The following is a 23,688-nucleotide window of genomic DNA, read 5'->3' as shown; positions in this document are numbered from 1 at the left end:
CAGAATTTGTGTGTTAGGCCTCCCATTCAATGTATTTATTAGTTCACTCCTAGTTTGTATCAACTGGCAGCTGAGGCCTGGAATATTGTTTTCTGTGTGATTTTGTGTGCATGCATACAAGTTTGCCTTTGTGTGTGTGTGTGTGTGTGTGTGCGCGCGTCTCTGTGCGTGCGTGTGAGGTAAAGCTGTGTGTGTTCTTACTATTGTGGTGGTGCGTTGATGGAAAACCTATCTAGTTTTCCTCTGTGTCACAGCAGCGGTCCCCCTAAAGGTTTTAAAACAGAGAGCGGGGGGGGGGGGGAGGCTGGAGGGACGGAGAGATGGCAGCACACTCCAGGAGGAAGACGTTTTAGAAAGAAGTTTAACATTTAAATTTTTGTTTTAGAAAATTTCATGGAGTTTTTTTTTCCTTTTTCTTTTTTTTAGGAAGGCAGAGTGGAGAAGAAAGATAATCCGTAGAAAAGACAAAAAAAAAAACATTCACACACTCAGCTCTCTAATTGTGGGTGTGTCCAGAGCTATACATGCCTTTGCTCTTACCTGTGTTACTTATATCCCTGCATGAGGCTCAGAACAGACACATTCACACACACCTGCCAGTCGACACACCTGCCCTGCACTCGAGAAGTTGCGCTCTCTGCTCTACGTCCTCAGGTAAGAGACCTGTTTGTGGGATAGACCTTTAAATCCTGTGATTGTTCTGTGACTTTTAGGCTGTGTTCTTGCAATTAATGCCTCTTGTATTTTTTTAGATTCTTTTTGAAGAGACTTCTATTCCTTAAATCAGATTAAGTTGTATATTTTTGGCAAGATCTCCTTATACTTATATATTCATAACATTCTGCTACTGCAGACGTTTTACATGTATGGTTATATCCTAAATGAGCTGTTAATATTACTACTTTTTGCAAATGTGTAAATTGCCCATATTAAGGACATTATGTTTTGCTGTGTTAGGGGGGCTTTTATTTTCAAATTGGACTACAAAGATGACTATAAAAAAAAAAAAAAAGAAGGATCATACTGGAACATTACATGGTACGACAGTGACAGATTAGATGTGCTCCTTTGAATCTGCTAACTTTGTTAAATAAATTAAATGTATTTTCCCCGTCATTAAGGTTGCACACGTTTTACCATTGCAGAGATAATGCACAAGTTATGCTACTTAAAAAAAACAAAAAACAATAATAATTAAATTACATCTTATTGGCATTGTTGTTGGCAGAGGTTTCCTTGACATTGCAAAAAGGTTGACTGGACTTGTGTGTAATCATGCAGATGCTCCAAACGGGCAATTTTTTCCTGTAACTTGTAGTTCAGCCCCTGGTCTGAACTGAATTGTTCAAACAATTAAATTTTAAAAAGTTCTGTATATTGTTCAAACGTTATACAACTTTATAAAAGTTCCTTTGTAGCAAGGAAGTTTGGCATTTCTGAAGGTAGCTTTGTGAGCATTGTGACAGTGACTGAAAAGAAGCATGATCCCAAATCTAGGAGCAGTAGCTTGTGTCAGAACTGATATGAGGACAGGCAGTGTCTCATCTTTGTGAGTCTTCATGAGTTTCTTCTGCACACACTAATTATTTTTAAAGGCGGCACGTATAACATGATTTTGACAAGGTGTTTGTGTGGATGGAATATTGTAACAAGCACTTCAAGAACCTTTTCTCGAGTGTATTTTCATGAGGCTTTGTTGGTGGTCTTCAGCACCAGCCCTAGTGTGGTCTATTACAACCCAGTTTCCTCAAAGACAAACCAAACCTTCAGGCGTGGAAACACCACATAAGAGGAAAAAGCCAGACATTTACCCTGCCCCACCAACTGACACGGGGTTAATGGCCTCACACACACAGTCCTGACCTGTTAATTTGGTCGTGCCAGCGGCGTTAATGGCGTCCCCAGGGCCGTTCCACCATCACCACAGCGGATGGAAGCGGAGGTGGAAAGAGCTGCCATTTTGGGGGTCAAGGGTCTGGATCACCAAATTTACAGGAAAACATGACTTTATTGTTTTCACACGTGTTGGAGTGTGTGTGTGTAGGGGAGGTCATGAGCACGTGGGTTATCCTTCACATTTTCTCTATTTGAAAGACAGACGTTTATTCGGGTTCAGCATCTAATTATGGGACTGCCGTCATGTGTGCAGCTACGTGTACGTTTGCACGTAGTCGATGTGAGCTCAAATTGTGTACGTACGTGTGTCAGCAGGTAGCTGTGAAACAAGGCAGATGGGAAAGATAAAGGCAATGTTGTTTTATCAACATTAGCTGTTACTCAACTGAGTGACACACAGTCACAGTGCCGGATGGGAAATCACCTTGGTAGATGAAGGAGCGGGGGCGTTGGGCGACGCTTTGATTTGAGGGGAAAGTTCAGTAGGAGAAAATCGCCTCAGTGTAAACTGCTCCTTCAGTTTCTTCAGCTCAGAGAACAAGAATCATTAAGATCTTTTAAGCAGCCCAGATTCCCATCCTTGTGACGCTTTATAGCCTAGAGATGGCTACTCATGATGTCAACACAGGTCGCATATGTCAAAATGTGCTTGTCAAATGGTTTTATCCAAAAGCAAAGATTTTTATGTTTATTTTGGGGGCTTTTGTCAAATCTACTATACAATGTTGTGTGTTCCAACCTCTGATTGGGAACTACTGGCCCCGATGAATTAAAACATTTAATATACTTTAATGTTTTTTCTACCATTGAATAACTTAGCACCTGCTATGTGTTGTGTAGTATGTATGTTTTGCATAAACAACAGTTCAATCTCAGATTTTCTCTGGCTTTCCAGTAACGTCTTACAAACGCTTCCTGGCTGTCATTCAGATGTCGGCACGCACGACCTCACATTTCTGCCTGCTGGTCCTACCAGTGATGTCACTGCTGGTTCTCTTCTCTCCTATTGGTTGGAGCTACGATGGCGTCACCCCAGGGTGTCACTTACACCGTAAGTAACACACGCACCATTTTAAAATGCTCTCACAGTGTCCCCAGAAACAGCATCAATTTATGTGTATATTTACACAAGGAACACTGCTTTTGTCAGGAAGTAACAGGTTTATGGGAAATGTGGTCTTGAGGACAGCAGCATCAGCAGCCATTCTAGTTGAGCAATAACCTAGATTATCACAAGAGATTGAACCATGTTGTTCAGATTTCTAGAAGTGTTGCATCCCATATACTTGCACCCACATAATATTTGACTTCCTTCACCCTCTCTCATCCCTCTGTTTCCTCTTCCCTCTCCAGCTTTCAATGTGACCATCCGCAGTGACCGTCGTGGCACATGCAAAGGCACCCACCTGGTCTACGCCTGCGTGGGCTACTGCGAATCCAGCGCCTTCCCATCCCGATACTCTGTGCTGGTGGCCTCCAACTTCACCCACAACATCACCTCCACATCACGATGCTGCACCATCAGCAAGGATGCAAAGGTGAAGGGAGGGACAGGTAGTGGTTAGATGAGAGGAGGGGTTAACTACAGCCTCTAGTTGTTTTCATTTTTGCCATTTCTTCATGTCCTCTGGCTTGTCTTCCCTCAGGTCAAAGTTCGCCTTGACTGCCCTCGCGGTCGCCATCATGATGAATTAGAGATCCTGACAGCGAAGGCGTGTCGCTGCGACATGTGCCGCAAGTCCCGCTACTGACACATCAGGACAGTGTGCTGCAGACCAAATGTGCACCAGAACCAAATTAAAATTTTGTCAGTCAAACAGTACACACATTGGTAAATTGTTGAACCACAAGAGTTTCAGTGATGCACCAGGAACTATACTTTTTCTTTCTCTGTCGACTTGTTTTGAATGTTAATCCACTCAATCTTATTTAACTGAAAAAAGAATTAGCCTTACTGTCAAATCCAGGGTTTTCTTCTTTTCTGTTCTCAAAGAATGAAAGGAAGGTGGACAGAAAAGTATCAAAAGATTGCAAGGTCTCTATAGATCTACCAAGACCTTGAGACTGCGACATTTTCTACTAAAATCAAGTGAAATTCATTCAGGCAGAGTAAAACCTGCTCTAGACATGCCACCCAGTACCTAAAAAGTAAAAGGTATGCTGTTTGTATGATTGTTTATGTGTGTGTTTCTTTGTGTGCACATGTGTAAAATGTGATATATGGGAGGTTTTTCTACAAAACTTGATCGATGCACATTTGTGTTAAAGGCTTTATAAACCATTCTGTCACTCACACTTTTTTTTTTGCTTTGAGGCTTGGCAGACACTTTGTAAGCAGCTAGAAATACAAAATAGTCACACTACCTTTCTTACTTAGTGACTTAGCAGCAAGTGAAAGTACACAGAGACTCCAGGATGATCATCAATCAAACTCACTACCCAGAAAAACTGATTTCACCAGACTTTCACATCTGTAATTGTCCAAAATGGATGAGAACATTACATCACATTACATCATCCCTTCATTGACTTGTTTTAAACAAATAAAAGTCAGTGATACATTGTCAACATTTAAATCAACTTAAAGGTCATACAAGTAGTTTCATTCTTTGCAATAACCACTAAACACAGACAAGAGACCAAAGAATGTACAACATTTATTTATATTTATAAATTTGAACTAAAGGAAATTTTGTAAATAATATCTATTGATGAAACCAAAGAATGTTGGAAATTAAATCAATGAAATGAGACAAGAAAGAATGCACTGTATAGTTTGTGATGAAATTAAATTGAATTAACTTCAATAAATTTCCATCCTGCGACTGTAAATTAATTTGTGTGGACATTGGTTTTTCTTCTCACACACAAACTCGTTTCCAACCCTAAAGGGGTCATTGCATTGACATTCATTCATTTCCTGGCAACTTACCTTAACCTTAACCATGACCACTACATGCCTAACCCGAAACCCTAACCCGAATCTTAACCTTAAACCCTAACCCCTTCTATAGCCTTCGTTGTAATTATATACTTTTGGGGGGGACTTGCACTTGAGTAGATCCTTCATGCTACACACGCAGCTCTTAACAGATAATTAACATATAAAATAAAATAAAACAATATATACTACAGTTCTTTGTATACATATATACAGACACGTACACCCAGAACATTCTGCAGAGTATTTTTTAAATTTGCATCTGAGGTGAATGTAAACAGCAGAAACAAGATGATAATGTGATTTTCATCTTCATATAAAAAGTCTAAAATTTAGGAAACAGTTTCTATCTTGACTGTGTTTGAGCATCATCGATGTAGAATCTTTAAACAAAAAACTGATTTATATAGGAATATGCGCCATGTGAGCACAATGTCAACTTGAATAATGAAGATATTTGTATTAGGTACTATGAACTATTTGTTGAGCCTTGAGATTAATACAGGTCCCAGTTAAAGGATGTTGTCAATTTCAGTTGAATTTGTTATTTGTTTGTGAATGTCCTCAAACAAACGTTCTCAGCAGCTATAATATACAATTTATGCAATGCTAACCTCTCTGATTTTAGATTGTAATCACAGTTTATAACAGCTGCATATTTTTTTTGTTTTTAAACATGTATTCAACAAGTGCCTTTATTTGTATGTTGCATAGAACTCTTATTTTGAAATGTAATGCTGTGAGCTGTTACTTATCCTTTCTTACATATAGATGTAAAAAAAAGTATACATGCGCAGTCTTCAGTCCACAAAAAGACTTAGATTATTAGATGTCAAGAATCTTTCCGTCTTTTTCTGTTATTTTACATAAACCTTCTGCCAAAATCTGTTGTTACCCCACTCAGAAAGTCTCACACTCACTCAAATATCTTGATTTCATCATTTTATTCAGTGTCATTCATATAAGTAAAACTGTTGGTGACATTGTTTGCTGAAGGCAGCGTCCCGCCCATCAGAAGGTCTCACACTCGGTGTCTTGTGTGGAGCAGACGGCACAGTGGCAGTGCAAAGCCATGGGATAGTGGTAGAGAGAGGAGACGTTGGGCTGGCAGCCCGGCAGGCTGACGGTCATGTCACGGGTACGGCTGTACGTACACACACGGTGGTGGCGGTGGATGTAAGGGGGATCAGGCACAGGTTTCTGCACACCAATAACGAAAAGTGACAGTGAATTCAACAACGTTTCTGAAGTGTGTGAGTCAATAAACAGTAATTGTGGGGCTGGGTTACACTACAAAAAACAACCACACACTTTATTGCTACGCTGTGTTTTCTGTAACTTAAAGCTGGTTTTCATTTGCAGCCTTTTAAATTGTTTTCCTACTTAATAAAAAAAAAACAACAAACAAATGTGATTCTTGAGATGGAACATCAGCCGGGACATAACCTTACTAAGTGAAAAATTTAAAATTCAACTTTTAGTTCTGTTTTATTTTGTGTACTTTACATTAAGATTTTTACACTTTGTAGGTTGTCCATTTCCAATTTCTAATACTGTTAAGGCATAAACAGACTATATGTAAGCATGTGTTGAAGACATGTTGGTTAAATGTGTTTTGGTATTTGGTATGGAATTGATAGATTGAATACACGTAGCTCTTCCCTAAGTCACATCTCACTGTCCTCTGTGGATGTACTTGAAAGCTCCACTTACTAGTGGATTTTAAACTAATACTGACCTTCTGCCATGGGCCTGAGTCCGCTCTGTTGCTGATTCAGGGCTCTTTCTCCTCTAAAGGCTTTGAATCGACGGAGTTGTTGACCCCCTAAATTTGGTTTTTCAATTACTCAGAGGGGAAATTTGAATCTCTGCAAACTAGAACAGTTCAGTAAAAGTTCAGTAACCCTCCCTGCTTGGAGGGATCTGAGGATTGCTTATGACAATGACATATGGGTCAGAGCTGAGAACGGGCCCTCTTTTGGTTTGGGTGGAGTCCTGGGTGATTCATCATTTATTTGTCCAATTCCAGTATTATGGAAGCTTTCAGAAATAGCAACAGAAAAGAGTGGGACTCCTTTATCGTCTAAACGTTACTGATGTCACTTTACCGTGTGTGTGTGTGTGTGTGTGTGTGTGTTTGTTTGTATGTTACCTCCCAGGTGTGACAGCGCCCCCAGCAGGCCTCTGTGGTGATGCGCAGACCCTGGCAGCCCGGCTTCTGGGCCACAAAGGAGAACTCTCGGACCGCACAGCCACGGAAACCATGAAGTGTGGATGTCGCAGCAAAGCACACCAAGGTTGTTCCTGCCATCAGGAGCAAGAGGAAGGACAGGGACAGCGGATGGAGATGCATGCTGGGAATGATGGGTAAAGAAAGAGAAACACAGAAAAAATGAGTATTATTCAAGTATGTTTTACAAATGACCTACTGTACCTGGATGGTCCACAGTTAACCTTAAAATAAAGATGGCGTGTATTTTGTCCTGTTTACATTAGTGGAGAAACAAACATTTTATTGAATTTTAGTTTTGTCCTCCTCTCTTCCCTGACTCAACTATTCAGTTTTGCTTCTTACATAAAAAAGATTTTTAAAAATTGCTCAAAGTTTTATTGCTAATATTATACATCTGTAGAGGAATGCATAAATCCAAAAAGTAACTGACACAAGACCGACTTTCTGAGGAGTACTGACATTCAGCATGACTCAAACCTCCCTCTAGTGTTCATTATGGCTACTGCAGCCAGCAGTACCAGAGTAGGTCTCTGGTACACTGTCACAAAAACTAAAACGAACATTTCAGTAAGTACTTACTAACTAAAAAATTTAACTTTCAAACAACAAAAAATAATAATAATATTGTAACGCCTTTAAAAGTTATTAATCTGACATTATACTTACTTAATTAAACTTGCAAAACACGTTTTTTGTTTCCAGTTCCTTAATGCTATTGGAGACATCTGTTTAATTACTCTGCCTGTTTTCAAGCAAACCACTTAAACTGTACTGTAACAACTGGAATCATCTCAACTCAGCCAGACTGCAGAGAGTGCTTCACTTGTTTTAAGAAATCTAACACTGAAATAAAAATACTTTCTGCATGAACAAAATGAAGTGGAATACATTTATAAGCCACTCACAACACACTGTGTTCACAGTGGATCCATATAGGCTATGAAACTACTCTACATGTGGTGTAAAATAACTTTTTGGTCCCTAAAGCAGTTTGACGTTGCTTAAAAAAATAATTATTAGTGGATGTTAAAAGACACTTCTCACCTTTTCAGCTGAAGATCTAGAAGAGATTTGAGCTGCTGGACTCCGGTGTCTCTCTGCCCGCACAACAACCAGTGAATGGAACCAATCTGTCCTTGTTGTTGTTTTTAGAAGGCCATTAGGGCGGACGGCCACTCTGACATCATAGCAATTACAATGAAATACCATTAGAGACCCCAAGCCAGAAATCATGGAGACTCCCTGGAAAATACTGATGCTTGTCTATGTTTTTGTAACCTCAGCCTGTATCTGTGTGTGTGTGTGTGTGTGTGTGTGTGTGTGTGTGTGTGTGTGTGTGTGTGTGTGTGTGTGTGTGTGTGTGTGCAGTTCCTTGTCCAACTTTGGTCTACTCTCAGTGAAGTGAGGATGGTCAGTTCTCATCTTGACACTGTGACAAAGGATTGGTAACTTGAATACAAAGGACATGACTTTTTAAACTCTTACTGGGTCCTTCAAACACTGGCAAGTTTTTTTGTTTTTGAAGTTCTGTCAATTTCAAAATTAGGGGATTAAACCAGATAATGTCTCTTCTGCTGTCACATGGACATTTTTCTTAAAGTTTCACACTGTTTTCACATATTTGAGCCCATTTACTAAAACTCACCGTGACTTTATATCACAGCTAACCATTTTGCAAACCATGCTGCTCTATTTCTGTTACTGTTTCAGGTAGCCATTGGTTCCTAATGCATTGTTCCACCATAATACGATGAAATATTAGGTGACTCTGATCAAAATGAGTTGATTGATGTTAATGGTGATGGATCACACAACTGCTTCAAGTTTCAAGAGTCTGCTAATTGATTTTGACACCATATAGATATTAATGTAAATCAATGGTTGCCTGAAACAGTTGGTAAAATGCATCAGATCTGTGTAGACTGCATTTGAAAACAGTCAGCAAAAATCTAAAGAATACATCGTTAGTACAAAAAAAGAGAGCTAAATGCTAAATGCTTCATCGTTGCATGCATGCATTTTTGCCAAACAACACTGACATGTTACTGACGTGTTACAAAGTTGATGTGGCTAACGTATTAGTTAACAGTTGATTATTTACAGATTTGATTATTGTGCAGACACAGAGCAACATTAACATTCATTTGAAACTATGTTTCGCCACCTGACAGATTTAGCTTATACTCATTTGAACTCTGTTTTGGTTGTCCACCAACTCCTGAGGGAAATATTTGGCTCTTCAGCTGTTCCACTAGCTAGGTGCAAATCTTTTATTCTACTGTTTGATGCTAGGCGGGTTTTGTACAATGAGTTTATAAGAGCTTTTACGCTGAAAACAGCTGCCTACCTGGGACAGCAAATGACTTTGATTGCAATGGAGTTTGTGGGCCAAAAAAAACAAAACAATAAGCTAAAAGAGGCTTAAAGGCTCTCTGTTAAACCAGGGGCAAAGCTGAGTTAGGTGATAATTCTCTGTGAGTTCATAACTACACTGTCACATTACACTTTGTCTTTATAAAAACCAGAATTTGCTCAGCTTTAAATAATTGCACATTGTGCCTGTAGATGACAGTATCAATAAAAGGGAGTGGAATTAACATTATTGAATATCAATACATGAATATTATTGGAGAGACAAAAGAGGTGACGCACAAAACAGCACAGACTCCCAGAGTGTTTTCTCAAAGTGAAGTTTCATTTTTAGCACATAGGTTTTTTTTCTCCATTCTACACCCACCCTGTAATGTTACGTACAGTAGTAAGCCTCTCTACATTCAACCCCCCCCCCCCCACCGCTGTGTTGGTCCCCAAAATATACATCTTCTTCTTCTTCTGCATCGTCTTAATCATCTTCTCTAAGTGTTTTCTTCAACACAACAAACACAGACCATTGGGCAGACAGTGCAAATCTAGAAATTCAGTGAAATTGCTACGTAATGCGGTTGTAGGTTTCGGTAACATTATATTCTCATTCTGTTACTGTTGCTCTGACTTATTGCCATTCTATAGTGTCTAACTCTATGTCCTTTCTTTCCTCTGTCCTTTCTCCTCTGTTTTTTTTACCTCGCTGCTTTCATCATACCATTCACATCACCCCTCTGATTTAAAGCATTTGTTTAAAATTGGCCACATGAAAATGGCCACAGGGAGGAGACGTGACAGAGAATGCAGCCCGGTTTGATGGCTGTCTGTGAGGCCAAAGCTCTCTACGAACATCTCTCTTCTCTCGCTTCCTCTTCTCAAGCAGTTCTAGAACATGGAACAGAATTCTAGAAAGAAGAATATTGATCAAAACATTCGAGACAGTGGGAGCCGGGTCTTCCCCGAGTCAGCTGACCGACTGACAATAACAATCAAGAGGGTTCGATAGTAAGCTAGCCAAAACAAAAATCATGAAGTAAGCTGAGTTTTATGACAGCGAGGTCAAGTTTTGTCTCTTTTCAGTTGTGTTTTGTGAGTGTTTTTTTTTTTTGCCTGACTCAAGACAACGTTTGAAATCCGACCAAATGGGAGCATTTGCTTTCCTTGCCTGCCCAGAGTGCCAGTCAGATGGTGCCTGCAGGTGCAGGTTTTGATGTGTTTACTGGTTTGAGGCTGCCAGTACATCTTATCCATCAGTGTGTTTCTATTTTGTGACTGCCAAGGAGCACTCCAAATGCAAAATTGTGGACTTTGAGGCATACACTCACGCTGCAAAAATAGGGGAAAAACAAAACATTTATGCCTGAAAGGAAAAAATAATACAGCGCTGTGGTACTGTAGAGAAGAGAGGCATATGTCAGTGGTTCCCAACCTGGGTGTCAGGGCCCTTATGGGGTCCTGAGATAATTCAGAAGGGTCACAAGTTATTTAAAATGAGTTTTAATGTGTTTGTTTTTGTTTCCTCAACATATTTGCTTTTTGTATTTTTTTGCCTTTGAAAACCCCACAATTCAAACTATTTGACAGGGATAAACACTCTTTGGTTTAACTGCTCGCAACTCATGTTCACACAAGCAGGAGTCACCAAGTAAACAATTATTTGTTCTAAGGGGTCGCAAGCAAAAAGGTTGGGAACCACTAGCCCGTGTGTAATAATCCTAACTCAGGTTCCAATTTATAGCTTTTTCCAGAGCTTTCGATCGTATCTCAGCAGATCGAGTTCACTCAGATGTCATAGAGATGGCTCAAGTGCCATCATCTGACGATACATTGCAACCATCTGTTACACGATGACTACTGAGCCATCTCTAGGACGACCAAGCAACTCTATCCCTTGATGAAGACCATGACATGTGATTGTAAGCTGCAGAAAACGCTAGTCAGTGGACCTTGTGTTAAGTGTTTATGTCAACTATTTCATGCACAAATTTGACAATATTTAGTTTTTGATTTGACTGACGAGTTAGAAGATCCAATCTGGATGTCGATTGCAACATCTGCAAATTAAATTAAATGCACAGTTGCAATGTTAATGGTTGAAAGGAACAAAGAAGCAATGGCAAATCAGGTGTAGTAAACCGCAGCCTGAAAGCATCAGAGCAAGTCTACTCAAACTCAAACCAAACTTAAAGCATTCATGGAAAAAAATGGAAATTTAGGCAAGGGCCATAAACGCATCACTGTAAGATTCATGACTCTGTTCTGAAATGTTTAATTACTCATTAACAGCTCAATAAAACTTAAAATTCCAGTCTGGGAGCTGCACGTCAAATGGATTTCAAAACCTTGTTGACTCAGGCCTGATTTCAAGTGTGTGTTTTGAAAAACTGCTGGTCTGGAGGGCTTTTGAATGTTTGGTTACGAAGCAGCCAACAGGTAGCTCTGCGTCTCAAACGTCAGAAAAACAATCGATTTGTTTTTACAATACATTCGGATTCAAACCCTGTCCCTCAGGAAGGAGAGAAGGAGAGAGAGAGAAAAAGAAACAAAGAGTTCTCTATCACTCTGTCTACGCATATCTCCTGCTCCAGCACTCCCTGGATACATACACCAACACACACACACATGCACACACACACACACACAACCTGACCATCATCTTCAAATAAGGTTACATTTCCTGATCAAATAGAAAATAAATAGCATCAGTATCAGTTTTCCACAAAATGAACAAGATCATACAAAAACCAAGAAAAAAAACAACATAATTACAAAGCAAAATCATTTTTCATCAAATAAATTTACACAGAAAGTACCTTTAAGACAATGTGAATATCAAGGACGCAACAGGAGTAAAAACAAGAGTGGGGCATAAACACTGGAGCGTGACACCCACTTCCTGTTTAACCCCCTAAAACACAGATTATCCTGAAAGAATGAAAATATTGCTAAAATTTCAGTTTTTTTCCCCCTCTCTTTGTCCCATTACTCTATCATAATGATCAGACAAGAATAAACAGATTTTTGTTGGTTCACACCGAAAAAAAGTTCTCATGATCATGGTCGCCATCTAGCAGCATCAGGTCTGCTGAGCCTAAACGAACAGACGTTCCAGGTTCAGGAATCCAACTGGATCGCTGCGTTTTTCGTTTTTCGTTTTTCTTTTCGTCTGAAACACTTATGGTGCGCTTTTTTTTTGTCCTCCAGTAACCTCTGTGTTGGGCGGGGTTTACTGTTTGGTTCAAAGTTGGGGGGTGGGGTCTAAACTTCAACTTTGTAACATGCAACCCAGGCAGTTTATTAAATTTATTTAAAAAATCAATGTGTCCCGCAACATAAAAATTAAAGTGCCCTGTGGAGTTTTTCACCCCTAGTAGCATCGTAGTATAGAGCAATGTTTTTTATGAATGGGTCCCCATCGTGTATGCATCGTGAATACGGTTGGTTGGACATCTTTGCACATGAGCACACAGGCAATTTGATTCACATTATGCTGCCGGTTTAATGCTATTCCACTGACGTAATGCGCAAAGAAATTTTGCAATATGCCAACAAAGGCAGCAAAGAAGAGGACTACTAGCAAGTAAACATGGATGTAAACAATGCAAGAGTTAAAATATTTTTAAAAATTGGCTTTGCAAATGTTTTATTAGGAAGGAAATGCATTCAGCACCTTTGTCAAGCCCCAGGGATACACACAATGCGTTTTGGTGAGTTAACACTGAATGTAAACATAACTTTGTTTCTCCACAGGGCACCTTCAAACAAACATAAAAAACATAGTAATGATCTTAAACATGGAATGTTTTTGGATTTCAAGAAATACCCCTTTAATATACACCCACTGCACCACTGACAACCGAAATTTCAAAAGAAAAGAAAAACAGCCGCTGCTAATCCAGTTCGTTCCTCCCCTCTTTAAGGTCTGTTAAAGGGGAATTCCGCTGAATTTCAGCACTCACATTATGGCCTCATACAGTTAACATGTGATGTGAATTCAGAATTCAAGGCCAGCCTTCCCCTTCATGGTATCTGCTACACTAGTGTTTCTCCCATAATACACTACAGAAATATCCAGAGACATATGTATATATATAAAAACATTATCATCATCATCATCAGTAGTACTTAGAGTAGAGTAGAGTAGTAGTAGTAGAGTAACAAGTAAGAAGAAGGAACAGTATTGTACTTTATATCATTATCATCATCTTCATCAGTTGCTATTTAACCTCGAGGGACTTTAGGCTCGTCCTTTGATGGAACCCGACAAAATTGGGAGAGGATTTAGCGCCAGAACCAGCTGTGTGTGTCTGTGTCTGTGTGTCTGTGTGTGTGTGTGTGTGTGTGTGTGTGTCTGTGTCTGTGTGTGTGCGTGTGTGTCTGTGTGTGTGTGTGTGTGTGTGTGTGTGTGTGTGTGTGTGTGTGCGTGTGCGTGCGTGTATGTGTGAATATCTTGGTGCACTGATTTGTTGGTGTGTGAGATTTGTTTGACCTGGATACACTTTCCCTCTCTAGCTCTGTCATCTCATATTTACAGTAAATATGTACCTGCGTCTGCGTGTATGTGAGGGTTTGTGTGTCTGGTCTGTGCGGCAACAGTTTTGGGACATTTGTGTGAAATTGCTTCTTTTGTTTATTAATGTATTGTGCTATCCACGCATGAAATAAGCATCTCTGACCAAAAGATCAATACGAGGCCACAGTACAGACTCTGACTGTTGGTTGGTTTAATATCAAGACAAGTTAGACACATGTTAAACCTGGTAAGTGCTGCACCATAAGAGAAATCTCATCTCTTACTTTGAGGCTGATTTGAAGCAGGCCAGCTACAAATTTTGGGCACTGACCTGCAGTTTAATACACCAGCCGTTAATTAAAATGACAGTCTGCACTTTCGGACAATATTCATCTTCTGATCTGCAACATAATGTGTGTACAGCAAAAAGTGAACCAGTTTCACACAATCAGAAAAAAGGTACAGTCTTTACCTCGTATCACTGAGTTTTGTGCGCTCTTTCACAAAAAGCCACCCCCTCGATGATACAAGATAAAAAGAAATGCAGATTTGTTTTGTACCTTTTCCATCTGAGATCCCAACCCTTTCACCACCAACCTCATATCTTCTCTCTGTCCCCTATCCCCCCTGTTATCTAATCTGGAGCTGCACCTAGGTGGCGCTCTCCCCGGCTCCAGAGGAGGAAGAGGAGGCCCCGCTGGGCTTGAGCTCGGGCTGGTCGGAGTTAGCCGTCTGCGGGGACGAAGGGGTCGCCGGGTCCCCTCTCTCGCCTCGCTCCTGGAGGTTGCGCTGGTTCCTTGCGGCCTCAGTGAGCATCTGCATCCGGCGCTCCTGGTGCTCCTCCAGGCCTCGCCAGAGGTCTGCACGCTCCCTGTCTCGCTTCATCTCCCTAGAGGGGCAAGTTGAAGGGAAGGTTACAAAGCTTATAGACGATAGAGAATATAGCAAGGGACTGAAATCCCTGGAGATATGTTGGAGAGTGTTGAAGTTACCACTTTCTCCTGAAATGTCCTTTAATTTAACTGTGCTGTATACACCACCAACGGCAAATTATGTTTTCATGTGTCAGATGATAATCTCACATTAGTTTAAAAAAAGTTATTTAGAAATTTAAATAAAATGGAAGGAAATTAATACATTTCATATATTCCAATGAAAGACTTATTGTTAAGGCTTAATATAAGTAAATAAATAATACTTGTAAAAATATTGTGCGCATACACCTTATGGAAACCATTAAGCATTTAATAAAGACAAGGGCTGAAACCTTGAAAAAATCTATAAAATCAGCTTTGGCAAGTGATCGACTAAAGTTAAACTGTGTAAGTAATATGAATAACTAACAGTTCTAATGTCTTGTCAGAGAGGTATATGTGCTGTGATGCAGAGATATCTGAAGTTAGCATGCTAACCAACTAGCCCAGGCCCGTCATGTCTCTGTAACCACTTTGTACTTTGTGCCACTCATGAGGCAATAATCTGACAGTATAGCTCACCCACCCACACATGTCAATTAAGGAAATGGAAAAGAACCAAAAAAACGTATTTGTCTTGTTAACTTATATATCTAACGAAGGTTGAGGTCAGGGGCAACTGGACTTTGTAGAAGAAAAAAACTAGAAGAGTTTTCGTCCAGGCCTGAAAACCTCCTCCTGCCGGTGCTCCAAAGCTCCTGTGCTAGAGGTGCAAACACCAACACTTTCCCCGTGCTCCAAGCTCCCAGTCCAGGTAAAGTCAGCTAATATGACAGCTACTAGCTGCATGACTAACTGAGCTAGGTGAGCTAACAAGCTATCTGATATCCAACGAAGGTTAAAGTCAATGGCAACTGGACTTGGTTGAAGATACTGGAAGACGTTTCGTCCCTCATCCAAAGGACTTCGTCAGGTTCGTCTGGTTCGTTAGTGTTCCTGGTTGCTGTAACGACAGTCGTTACAGTCGTTAGGACTACCGGTGGCCAAGACTGAACGACCATCGTTGGTATCTTCACCTGAGGCCAATAGGTTACGTTTGTTGAGTTTCCTGGGAAGTGATGAAAGGACAGCATTGTAAGTGGGGGATAAGTGGTGGCCTACGCCACTACTACGCTGCTACTGCCAGTCATCTACCAGTCAGTCAGAACTGAAGAAGTCCTTTGGATGAGGGACGAAACGTCTTCCAGTATCTTCAACCAAGTCCAGTTGCCCTTGACTTTAACCTTCGTTGGATAACTATGAGCTGGATGACTGAGAATCTTCATAGACAACAAGCTATCTGACAGGTTGCCAAAAATCTTACAATTCTTACATATTGCACCTTTAATATATAAGGGTCTTTCTCTCTTGACATCACTAAGCAGGCAAAAGGCCTGACTGAAAGACTCAAGTCAGGGAAGGAATGTATCCTATGTGCAGTAAACACCACAGATTTTATGAATGACTTTAACATGATTTCCTCTCTTACTCTGTAAGATGGACAGTTATATATATATGTGGTGTAGTGTGGTAGGTAGTAAATCACCAATGTACCACCATATATCTGCTGTACACAGACAACTATAGTTGGAGATTCTTCACAGAGGTGCTGAGCAGATGGGTAAAGTGTTGTTCATCAAGAAACAGTTCAAACACGTAACTCCCCCTAAAACCACAATCTGTCGTTTTTTTCATTTCTGCTCGTGCCCAGCTTAATCAAATAAGACAGAGCATGTAAATAAGTCAGCTTTTGAGGTGTTGCTAAGCTTATTTTTTTAACTTTGAATAGAGCCAGGCTAGCTATTTCCCCTGCCTGTTTTTATGCTAAAGCTAACCACGCCCTGACTCCAACAGTGTACTGAACTCAGACATGAGACTGATATTGATCTTCTCTGTGTATTTCCCAAAGCTACTCTTTTAAATGTTGTCCCAATAGTATTCACTATCTTGAGTTTGACGCAGGCTAATGAATATGTGGAATCATGATGTGATCCATGTTCAAAGGATGACCTAAGCGATACATACTTACAATGTGAAATATAACATGATGGATAATGGAACAAATACCGTCTAAAACATGACTTAAGAGCCTTGTATTTCTTCCTCTTGTTGTCACTGTTGTATCCAGTGACACAAATACACACACACAAGGAGGGGTGAGTCACACTCACTTCTGTTTCTCCACTTTGTAGGAGGCAGTGAGGTCATCAAACAACTTGCTGTTCATCTCCATGAAGGTCTTCAGCACGTTGTAGATCAGAGACACAATGGTCCTGGAGGGACAGAATGAGACGATAATCAACCGGGGCAGTTACCGGTCCCCGGGGATTATGGGTCAGGAGATAGAGGTTAAAGTTAACACTTGGGTCATTCATGTGTCCCTGCTAGGTTGTTAGCTCTACTGCTAATTCTTTAGCATAAATTGTTGGTTGATAGGAGGCCAGCACATTTATCTCAGTGTTGGGGAAATTACAGTTTGTAGCATCTGTGAAGTTAAATGGCAAGCAGTTCTTAAGTATTAGCAGTGGTGAAGTAAGTATAATTTTGAAGTACTTGTTTCAATTTCTTATTACTCTACTACATTTATTCAACAGCTATACTAACACGTTACTTTTCAGAATAGATTTTATAGGAAACATATAATCATTTAATAAAATATGATGCATGTTCTTGATTAACCAACATGTAAAGTAGTTCAAATAAGCCCCCTCTTGACTAGCTGAGTGGCATTAAAATGCTGCTTACATGAGTGCAGTAATAATAATTCCACAGTATAATATACAGTATGTAAGTGTCCATCTGGTGTACCTTTACCTTTGATACTCAAGTACATTTTGCTGTTAGTCAAAGCTCAAAGTCAAATTTTGAATGCTTACTAACAACGCAGTATTATGTAGTATTATGAAATTTACTTAAATAGAGGATCTGAATACTTCTTCCACCACTGAGTGAGGCACATGAAGGGATGTTTATACATGTTGTTTCTTGTCCCACAAAATTGGTTGCAGTGGGACCAAACTGTGCTGCTTTGGACACTTTGACGGTGGGGTGTCCGGGCATTTTGATGTAGCTGGCAACTTACACTAGTGACATGCTTTTGTCCTAAATGGAGCTCCCCAGGTGACATTTTTCACCCTCTGAAGACCAGCCGGGAGTGTCTAATTTTATTTGCCATCAAAAATGTAATAGAGCTTGAGGTAACGTCCAAACTGACCATCTAATCTAAAATCAAAAGCTATGAGTTATGATTTATTTTAATGTGTGTGTGTGTGTGTGTGTGTGTGTGTGTGTGTGTGTGTGTGTGTGTGTGTGTGTGTGAGCCACTGACTGGTTCCAGTGCTCCTTGGAGACTCTGTAGAGAGTGGCGAACACCAGCGGCAGGATGACTTGACAGTTCTCCTCTATCAGACTGAGGATGTATTCGTTGTTCCAGAAGTAAAGAGCCCGCTCCGCTACCTGAAACGAACACACAAACAGAGGACTTGACTTTCATTGATCAAAGCTGTAACATCATTTTTTTTATCAGAATTGATTTTCGTACTCAGAAGTTTTTCTACAGTCTGCTTCAGTGGATTGTTTTTTCGATAGTGATATAATAAGCCTGTAGGCGATTAGGTTACTGTTGCTCCCAAACTGTTCGAACATGATATGAAGGCTGATTTGTGTGACTATTCGTTCTTCATTTTTTTTTTTAGATAATACTTTCAAACATTGTAGCGTGGTTTGACTGTAGGGAAGTGTGGCGTTCACCTGGAAGTGAGGGCTGGAGATACAGGCTGCGATCTGCTTGAAGAGCGGCTCCTGCACACGGATGAACTGAGACGGCTCGATCACATCCAGGATCTCTTCAATCTCCCCCAGGAACATCACCTGAACACATAGACACGCCAACATTTTTACAATTTATACATCAAAAGACATTCACATGACTAACAGAAGCAAATTAAAACAACAATAGAGATACAATTTATACAGAAGTCCAACAAGAACAACAAATATCCAGGAAATCACACGAGAAAATGTTTCAGCAGTGACTAATGAGAGCAGCCGAGAAACACCAGCACCTTTTTGTAATCAGCTCTCTCACCTCTTTCTGCGTGCAGGTTTTTGGCCAGTATTTGAGCAGCCCTCTGATGATCTGCAGAGAAAATATGAAGCATATTAATATAAATAAACCCTGCAGCCATTAGCTTGGCAGGGTGGCTGGCTGCCGTCCATCTGTGCCATCTCCATTAATTCATATTCAAACTATGGCTAGTGCATTAAGAAATATGTTGTTAGCTTAGTTTTTTACTGTACTGATGTTAGTGAATGAAGAAGTCGGTTGTGGTAAATGCTCTAATTCAACCTCAGGCCAGCAGAGTTGAGATTACATTGGTACTTACTACTTACAGGACTAATGCTAATCATAATCTTTGGTGGTCATGTGACTTGAAATAATTTACATTATATATAATATTATATATATATTATAATATAATAATAATCTATTAGAACATTTTACTATATAATAAAGACTTTTTTCACAGATTTGTCCATCATTTCTATCAGTTATAAGAGCACTACACTCACTACAGTAAATGCTCTGATCTAAGATAACGCCTCATTACACAGGAAAACTGTGATGGATGTTTACAAACAGAGAGATTGGGTAAACATTTTACCGTTCTACCCTTGTTTTCTAAGTTATTCACCTTTAAATAGCTTTGGCTAACCGAGCGGTTTGTTAAAAGCAGTGATACCACCTGGAAAATGTAAGTATTATTATGTAATATTTACTCTTCTCCTTTTAGCTCTGTTTTGGTCTCCTCCAACTCCTGATCTGGTTCCACTAAATGCTCCACCATGTTCATTAGTCGATAACTCAGGGCAGGTAGTGTACAGTGGGTTTATCAGAACTTTTTCACTAAAAACAGCTGCCTGCTGCTGTTGATGACAGCAGTGAGAATGAACCAAAACAGTAAAGCTGAGGACCATTAAACAAAAACAATGAGCTCAAAGATACTAAAAAGCTATTGCAGGGGAACTGCACACTCTGGTGATAATTCTCTATATGTTTGTCACCACGTTTGACACCTTTCGCATTACATTCAATCATTTGAGCCACCGTTTATACAAAATATTGATTATTGCAGCTTTAAACCTTTATGATTTTGTTCCTGCCACATCTGTCTTCTGTTTAGCTGTCAATGATATCGCACCAGTTAACTTGGTAGATAGAAATAATGGCTGAAACTGCAAAACTAAGAACTGAACAATCCTTTATATTGGATTAGCATGTATGTTGTAGTGAGTGCAGTGTGGTAATCAAAAAAACAGTCTTACATATTCAGTCACAGTAGCATCTTTCTCCATAAACTGCACCACACAGTAGGCCAGCTGTAAGGACAGGGGAGACGGGGTTAGATCACACACACACACACACACATACACACATACGTTCCCTGAAGCCGTCAAGGAGACAAGGGGGATCTTAGCACTTATCCCACAGGATTACACGCTGCTCAAGATCGGAAAGTTTTCCAAGGGGAGGTGTGTGTGTGTGTGTGTGTGTGTGTGTGTGTGTGTGTGTGTGTGTGTTTTGTACTTCTACATCTTGTCTCCTCTTATATGACCTGCAATAATTTCCTATTATTCAGAGAGTATGCACGTATCCTCCGTGTGTGTGTGTGTGTGTGTGTGTGTGTGTTTTGCGGTTGCCCCCTCCAACCAGGCCGGTTGCCGTGGCAAGTGGGCACCGTGGCGACGGAGACTGTGTGTGCGTGTGTTTACTTCGGAAGGAGTGATGTCACCACACACGAAGTCCCTTAAGGGCAATGTGAGATAGAGTTTAGACCTCTTGTCTCAGCCTCTCTGTCTTTCCTCTGCTGCCCTATTTATACCTTTGCCTTGTTGAAATTATTACTGTACAGCTCTGTTTTTATGGTTATAGTTCAAATGCCGTCAAAATAAAAGTGTGCTGGATAGTCTGACTTTATAGTTACAAATGGTAGAGGTTGTGTGCTGTCAGATGGTTGATGGTTGTTCTCTATCTTTTTTGTAGGACAATCCCTTTTATATTTTTCTTTTTTTTGTTGTTTCTTTCTTTGTCTTGTTTCTGAACTTTAGCTCCATTGTCTGTCTCTCGGGCTGTCTGGCTTTCACATCTTCCACAGCTTTCATACCCCCCCTTGAAAAAAAAAGAAAAGAAGGAAAAAGAGGAGGATTAAAATAAAGGTGCTGATCGGTCAAACTATTTAACGTATTAGCGAGGCATTACTGGAACTGCTTGGGGTAAATATGATGTTGGATTCTGTTGTCAGGCCGGGCTTTGTGGGTGCAGGAGGCCGTTGTTAGGCTAAGGATTATGGACATTGTACTGTTTTTAAGGCTGAGATGTTACCAATATTGATTTGTCAAGGTGACAGGTCAAATTAGGGTTTATTTTTGGGGATAAAGTCATTCTAGAGAGCTCAAATGTTGGCTTCTTGCCTGTAAATTTGTTGCAACCTGCACATTAAAAAGAAGTCTTACCATGCTTTTATAGTTCTTTAAAGTTGTCTTTGTCAGATATATACATGGTGATTCAGTGTCAGTTGTAAGGTCCATTTTTCAAACAAGGATAAAAACACATTTTGGTGAAGACTCCTCTAAGGTTCAGGCCTCTTTGTGAGAGTCTCCAATGCAGCAGTTGACTGACATTTGAACTTAGCGTCAACTTCCGTGTTGGTTACTGACTAGAGTGTTTCCTGAATAGCTTACAAGCACTGATATAAGTCGTCGGTTTTTCCCTTTTCAACAAGCCTACATAACACTAGGGGGACTAAATAGCGTTAGCTCTCTGTCCTTCATTGGTCATTGGACCCGTGGAAGCCTCTCAGCAGTCACACACTGCCCAAGTCTCAGATGGGACTTAGCAACAGCTAACATCGGTCCGCGAGCAGGTTTTCTGCCATTGTGAAACTGGAGGACACACTGGTGCCTTAGCAAAAATGATTCATTTCTTTAAAATAAGCGAGTCTTATAACGTAAAAGCACTGCAGTTGCTTCTTGATATTTACCATGTTGTGGATACACAATGTAGCTCTAACAGCTGTCATTGCAATTTAGTGACATGAATATAAATGAGAAAAACCTTCACATGCTACAGGAAGGATGTTTCAAATGTATTTTACAATGTTGAGAAACCTTTAGGATTAATATAAGGTGCTGCTGTCATTTAGATATTTAGGTTTAGAAATGGGTCACTCCTGCACAGCCTCTCCTACTGACTGCAAAACTGCTGTCCACTAGCAACTTATCCCCCGTGACCCTGTCAAACCGAGTGTGTGTTTGAGTGTGTGAATTATGTATGTGTGTGAACCACAGGGAGAGGGATGTAGGGAGAAATGTAGGGCATGGTGATGCTCAGACCCAGAATATACACACACACACACACAGACAGACCAGTTTGTGGAGAACAAGCTGTACGTTCTGCATAATCAAATAATGTGTGACACAAATACAAAAGATACACACACACACACACAACACAATCAGCTGGCTACATCTGTGTCATCAAATATTATGATCACCCACACAAGCAGGCTCATACATGAACACACACAGACCAAAGAAACCATTTTGTGTGTCATACAACAGTTAGTGCCTCTCTCTGCAATATTATCTGTGACTCAACTCTGCCGCCTAGTGTTAGATTTGACACACTGCAAGAATTTCTAACAACTACTACCATTTGAAAGACATTCATGTATCGTTGATTTAACTTCTGGGTTTTATCATTATACGTGCATATATTCAGGCCAAATGTTTGTAGACACTGCTAACTATTATATGCATAAAACCAGAGAGACCAATCAAAGTTTTGACAGGGGATTTTGGTGATGCTGACAGCTAGATTACTGCTAGAGCAAAACACAAGCCAGAAGGTACAGTAGCCAGACAATAAGTAGGGTAGGGTCTATAAAAACGTACAATAAAGCATGCCTCAGTCGGGATAATTATGCAAAACCACCAAATAGTAACAGTTTCAGAGTCACTGGCACAAAATATCAGCAAACAGCGTGTCAGAGTATGCGCTGTATATGTCACTGACCTGTGCGTGGAAAATGGAAAGGGACTTTGCTGTGTGTAGCGGGATGAGAACCCGAACCAGGAACTGCTTGTGTTCAGCCTTTAGGGGCAGGGCAAAGCCATTTATGATGCTGGAGGAGAGTAGAGGACAGATAAAGTTACACTTAAGGACTTTCACTCTGTGGCATGTGAACTCATTACATTACATTTGTTCATTTAGCTGACGCTTTTATCCAAAGCGACATACAATTGCTATATTGTACGCCTCTGGAGCAACTAGGGGTTAAGTGTCTTGTTCAGGGACATTGGTGCATGTGTCACAGTGGGGAATTGAACCCGGGTCTCCCAACCCCATCCCACTCTCCCCACCCCCAGCAACTCTCCTCCTTCTCATGTCTTTCAGTTAGAATATGTCAGAAATATTGGAAATGACCATGAGAGTATGGGTTATATTAAAGCTGCATCTAGTGAGTACTTTCAATATTGAATAATCTTTCATTTTTTTCATCGCAGTTTCATGGGGTGACATGTTCAAATTGCTTGTTTTTTATAACCAACAGTACAAAACCAAAAGATAGCCTCTCCAATTAACAATGATAGGAAACAGAGAAAGGCAGCACATGTGAGAAGCCGGAAGAAGTGAACGTTTAACCTCAAAGATGCCTTAAATTTATCAACAAAAATGGTTGTTGATAAATCAATGAATCGCTAGGTTAGATGTTGCAGGTGAGACCGA

At 40.2% G+C, this 23,688-nt stretch overlaps 3 protein-coding genes across 3 annotated transcripts in view; 1 reads left to right on the top strand and 2 right to left on the bottom strand.

Moving 5' to 3' along the window:
• Window positions 1-431: 431 nt before the first annotated feature.
• gpha2 (glycoprotein hormone subunit alpha 2) lies at window positions 432-4,722 on the top strand. Its single transcript, XM_038730639.1, has 4 exons — window positions 432-654; window positions 2,792-2,947; window positions 3,250-3,434; window positions 3,543-4,722. The coding sequence occupies exons 1-4, from the start codon at window positions 525-527 to the stop codon at window positions 3,645-3,647; spliced, it is 576 nt and encodes a 191-aa protein (XP_038586567.1). The 5' UTR covers window positions 432-524; the 3' UTR covers window positions 3,648-4,722.
• Window positions 4,723-5,766: 1,044 nt separating this feature from the next.
• LOC119911739 (glycoprotein hormone beta-5-like) lies at window positions 5,767-8,217 on the bottom strand. Its single transcript, XM_038730637.1, has 3 exons — window positions 8,115-8,217; window positions 6,990-7,191; window positions 5,767-6,037 (listed from the first exon to the last, which is right to left on the bottom strand). Exons 2-3 carry the CDS (start codon window positions 7,188-7,190, stop codon window positions 5,849-5,851), a joined length of 390 nt encoding a protein of 129 aa, XP_038586565.1. The 5' UTR covers window position 7,191; window positions 8,115-8,217; the 3' UTR covers window positions 5,767-5,848.
• Window positions 8,218-10,544: 2,327 nt separating this feature from the next.
• Window positions 10,545-23,688, bottom strand: part of ppp2r5b (protein phosphatase 2, regulatory subunit B', beta) — a 45,220-nt gene continuing 32,076 nt past the window's right edge. The window contains exons 7-13 of the mRNA XM_038730636.1: window positions 22,975-23,083; window positions 20,226-20,279; window positions 18,988-19,038; window positions 18,651-18,770; window positions 18,229-18,356; window positions 17,072-17,173; window positions 10,545-14,836 (exon numbers count right to left, since the gene is read on the bottom strand). Coding sequence (XP_038586564.1) covers window positions 14,599-14,836; window positions 17,072-17,173; window positions 18,229-18,356; window positions 18,651-18,770; window positions 18,988-19,038; window positions 20,226-20,279; window positions 22,975-23,083 — 802 coding nt within the window. The 3' untranslated portion in view covers window positions 10,545-14,598. The remainder of the gene's footprint in view (window positions 14,837-17,071; window positions 17,174-18,228; window positions 18,357-18,650; window positions 18,771-18,987; window positions 19,039-20,225; window positions 20,280-22,974; window positions 23,084-23,688) is intronic.

The sequence above is a fragment of the Micropterus salmoides genome, unplaced genomic scaffold (assembly GCF_014851395.1).
Source record: "Micropterus salmoides isolate LMB-PRFRI ecotype aquatic unplaced genomic scaffold, ASM1485139v1 Ms_hic_scaffold_2, whole genome shotgun sequence".
Lineage (NCBI taxonomy): Eukaryota > Metazoa > Chordata > Actinopteri > Centrarchiformes > Centrarchidae > Micropterus > Micropterus salmoides.
The sequence above is the reverse complement of the archived record's forward strand: the minus strand, read 5'-3'. Positions and strand labels throughout refer to the sequence as shown.